The following is a 3,764-nucleotide window of genomic DNA, read 5'->3' on the forward strand; positions in this document are numbered from 1 at the left end:
TCATTGTATATATGTATCACATCTTTATCCACTCATCTATCGAAGAACACTTCAGTTGTTTCCATGTCTTGGCCACTGTGAATAATGATCATTTAAAACTATAATGGTAATCCCTACAACGAAGGCAATCTATACAGAGTAACATGAGCACTCTGGTGTGTTTAATGGGTAAAAAATTGTCTTAAAAGGAAGCTTATTAGGAAGTTGTAATGGGTGTGGTTTGCAAGGACTGAGGAGTGCCCTCCTATTCATACACACACGTACATACACACACATACATACATGTACTTAGCCTGTCACATGACTAAAATTCCACAAACAAAAACATTCCTTGGCATTTTGAAATTAGCTTAATTTATAAAGATTAACAAGGGATAGCTAATAAGCTAGCATCATAATAATAACATAAAATTCTATATAATAAAAAGCTAATATGCAAATTGACCAAACTGTGGAACAACTAACTGGTCACTATGACGTGCACTGAGCACCAGGGGGCAGATGCTCAAGACATGAGCTGCTCCCTGGTGGTCAGTGTGCTCCCACAGGGGGAGCATTGCTCAGCCAGAAGCCGGCAGTGGTGTGGTGCTCCCGCTGATGGCTTAGGCCCGCTCCATCCCTTTAGGGCTCCCAGACTGTGAGAGGGCATAGGCTGGGCTGAGGGACCCTCCCCCCTGGCCCTGAATGCATGAATTTCGTGCATCGAGCCTCTAGTAATAACATAAAATCCCTGAATAGTTTTTAATAATTTAAATTTCTGTAGCATTTTATAATTTGTAAACTGCTTTAGTACATATCATTTTATACAATTCTCATGCCATCCATGCTATGGAAGTATTTTATTCATATTTTACAGAGCAAGTAACATAGTCTCACAGCTTAAGTCCTTCCCCGAGGAAATGCTCCTCAAGAAGTGGCAGAGCCAAGATCTGTAATCCCAAAGCCCATGCTTGGTTATGCCAGTGGATCCCAAACCTGAGCTGGAGCCAAAAATCTACACTTTTCAAAGGTTCCTCCACAAAATTCTGATAATATCAAAGTCTGGAGCCGATGTATCACACCATCCTACAAAGAGAGAAATCTATATATATATATATATATATACAAGCCTAAGCGACCGAACGACCAAACGACCAGTCAAACCAATTGCTAGGACGCACACTGACCACCATGGGACAGATGTTCAACACAGGAGCTGCCCCCAGTGGTCAGTGCACTCCCACAGCGGGAGCACCACTCAGCTGACCGACGGGCGCCAGCCACAGGGTTCGTGGCTGGTGAGCCTCTCCCGCCTCTGCGGCAGCGCTACCAAGTGGCAGCGGCAGGCACAGTGGGGCTGGGATGATGGAGAGCTGCACAGCATCCAGCCTGGGCTTGGGCTTCTCCCCGGCCACCTGCTATTTTATGCACTACTACATCCCTTGGAGGATGTTGGACTGCCAGTTTCGGCCCGATATTCGGCCTGTCCTGCAGGGACCAGGCCTCTAGTATTCTAATAATAGCCTATAAATGATCACTTAATATAGCCAAATTGTAACTTGCTTAAAGTCACTCTGTAGTTATTTTCACTCCTGGCTATTGAGCTTCATGCTCCCTCCTTTATGTCACTTACCTGATATTACTGTTTTGTTCAGTATATTTGTCAGTTCTAGTTGTTTTAGGATTGAATTGCCCATGTTAAAGTTTACATCTCATTCTTAAAATTTATCTTTATTGTTGAAAGTATTACAGATGTCCCCCTTTTTTTCTTCCATTTACATCTCAATTTAGCTTTAGCCAGCCACCTATCTGTATAGACCAGTGGTGGGCAAACTTTTTGACTCGAGGGCCACAATGGGTTCTTAAACTGGACCGGAGGGCCGGAACAAAAGCATGGATGGAGTGTTTGTGTGAACTAATATAAATTCAAAGTAAAGGAGCAGAGGGGAGAGCAAGAGAACCCTCTGCTCTTTTGGCTCCGCGGGCCCGATAGAACAGCCGAACGGGCCGGATCCGGCCCGCGGGCCGTAGTTTGCCCACGGCTGGTATAGACCAATGTTCTTCAGAGTTGGGTGTACCAGGAAACCCAATGAAGGATGCAGAAAGGAAGTATCTGAATTCCTATTTTTATTTTAATTCTAAGAAAGTTTTTTTCAAAATATTTACCAATATTTACTATAGTGATTGATAGTAGTTTGTATACAGTTTAAAAGCAAATAGTCACATATAAGGGAGTGTACTCAACAACTGTATTGTTGGGGTGCCCAATCAAAAACAGAAACCACTGGTCTAGGCCACTTTCCCTATGAGCAGGAAAATGTGCTCACTCTCCTGGGGAAGAATCAGGAGGCAAAATTCTCTTTGTATATGTAATTTCTGTTGTAATCCTCATAGGATGGAAGAAAATGACCTCAGAGCCCAGTAACATTTCTCACACTGTGAGTGAGTTCATTCTTCTGGGCTTTCCTTGCCGCTGGGAAATACAGATCCTCCTCTTTTCCATATTCTTCGTGACTTACATATTGACGCTCTTTGGAAACATGGCCATCGTGTGTGCAGTGCGCTGGGACCACCGGCTCCACACCCCGATGTACATTCTGCTAGCTAACTTCTCCTTCCTGGAGATCTGCTATGTCAACTCTGATGTGCCCAACATGCTGGCCAACTTCCTCTCCAAGACCAAAACCATCTCCTTTGCACGGTGCCTGCTCCAATTGTACTTCTTCTTCTCACTGGGCACAACCGAATGCTTATTTCTCTCCATCATGGCCTATGACCGGTTCCTGGCCATCTGCCGCCCCTTGCACTACCCCACCATCATGACTATTAAGTTCTGCAGCAGCCTGGTTATTTTTTGCTGGGTGTATGGTTTCCTCTGGTTTCTGATTCCGGTGATACTCGTCACACAGCTACCATTTTGTGGCCAGAACGTGATTGATGACTTTCTGTGTGACCTGGGTCCTCTGCTGGCCCTGGCTTCAACCTGTGCCCCAATTCCAGGGACTGTTCTTATGTGTGGCACCATGAGCTCCCTCCTCATATTTGCCACCTTTTTCTACATTATTGGCTCCTATACCCTGGTACTGAGGGCCGTAATCCAGGTCCCCTCAGTTGCTGGTCGGAAGAAGGCCTTCTCCACCTGCTCCTCACACCTGGCTGTTGTGTTTTTATTCTATGGTTCTGTGATGATGACATATGTAAACCCAGGAACAGGACAAGCAGAGAGCATGCAGAAGTTCACAACTTTGTTCTACTCAGTTTTGACCCCTTTTTTCAACCCCATGATCTACAGCCTTCGGAATAAAGAAATGAAGGATGCCTTAAAGAAAGTTCTAAGAGGTTCCTAAAATTGGTCTGTGACTTAGTGACTTATTCTCCAATGAATTAAAACCATTAGCCTCCTGTCAGTGAACAGTTAAGAAACTGGAAAATAGGTGTGAACTTTTTGAAGGAGCCATTTCAAAATCCTAAGTGCCAGGACACTAACGAAGTCTTTCCTTGGGCAGAATTAATTGATTCTCCCATGGCACATTACTTATACTTCTATTTAACATGTCCTTCCTTCTTTCTTGTATATAGTTAGCTGTTCACAAATCGGTCTCCACATGCTTCCCCATCCTTATTAGACTGTGAATTTCTTAAGAGCAGAGACTATGCTTTATTAATTTCTATATTCCCTTAACCTAGCACAAAATGTCAATAATGTCAATTTAAATAAAAATATATATACTATTCATATTTCCTCACTAGACTATCATTCCTGACATTAAGGACAATATATAAAG

The 3,764-nt window shown here is 43.5% G+C and overlaps 1 protein-coding gene across 1 annotated transcript; it reads left to right on the top strand.

Annotated features, from left to right (window-relative positions):
• Positions 1-2,384: 2,384 nt before the first annotated feature.
• On the top strand, positions 2,385-3,326 carry LOC308254545 (olfactory receptor 11H6-like; the record flags this gene model as incomplete). Its single annotated transcript, XM_080680701.1, has 1 exon — positions 2,385-3,326. The coding sequence occupies one exon, from the start codon at positions 2,385-2,387 to the stop codon at positions 3,324-3,326; it is 942 nt and encodes a 313-aa protein (XP_080536827.1).
• Positions 3,327-3,764: the final 438 nt, after the last annotated feature.

This window comes from Plecotus auritus (genome assembly GCF_963455305.1).
Source record: "Plecotus auritus genome assembly, chromosome: 1".
Lineage (NCBI taxonomy): Eukaryota > Metazoa > Chordata > Mammalia > Chiroptera > Vespertilionidae > Plecotus > Plecotus auritus.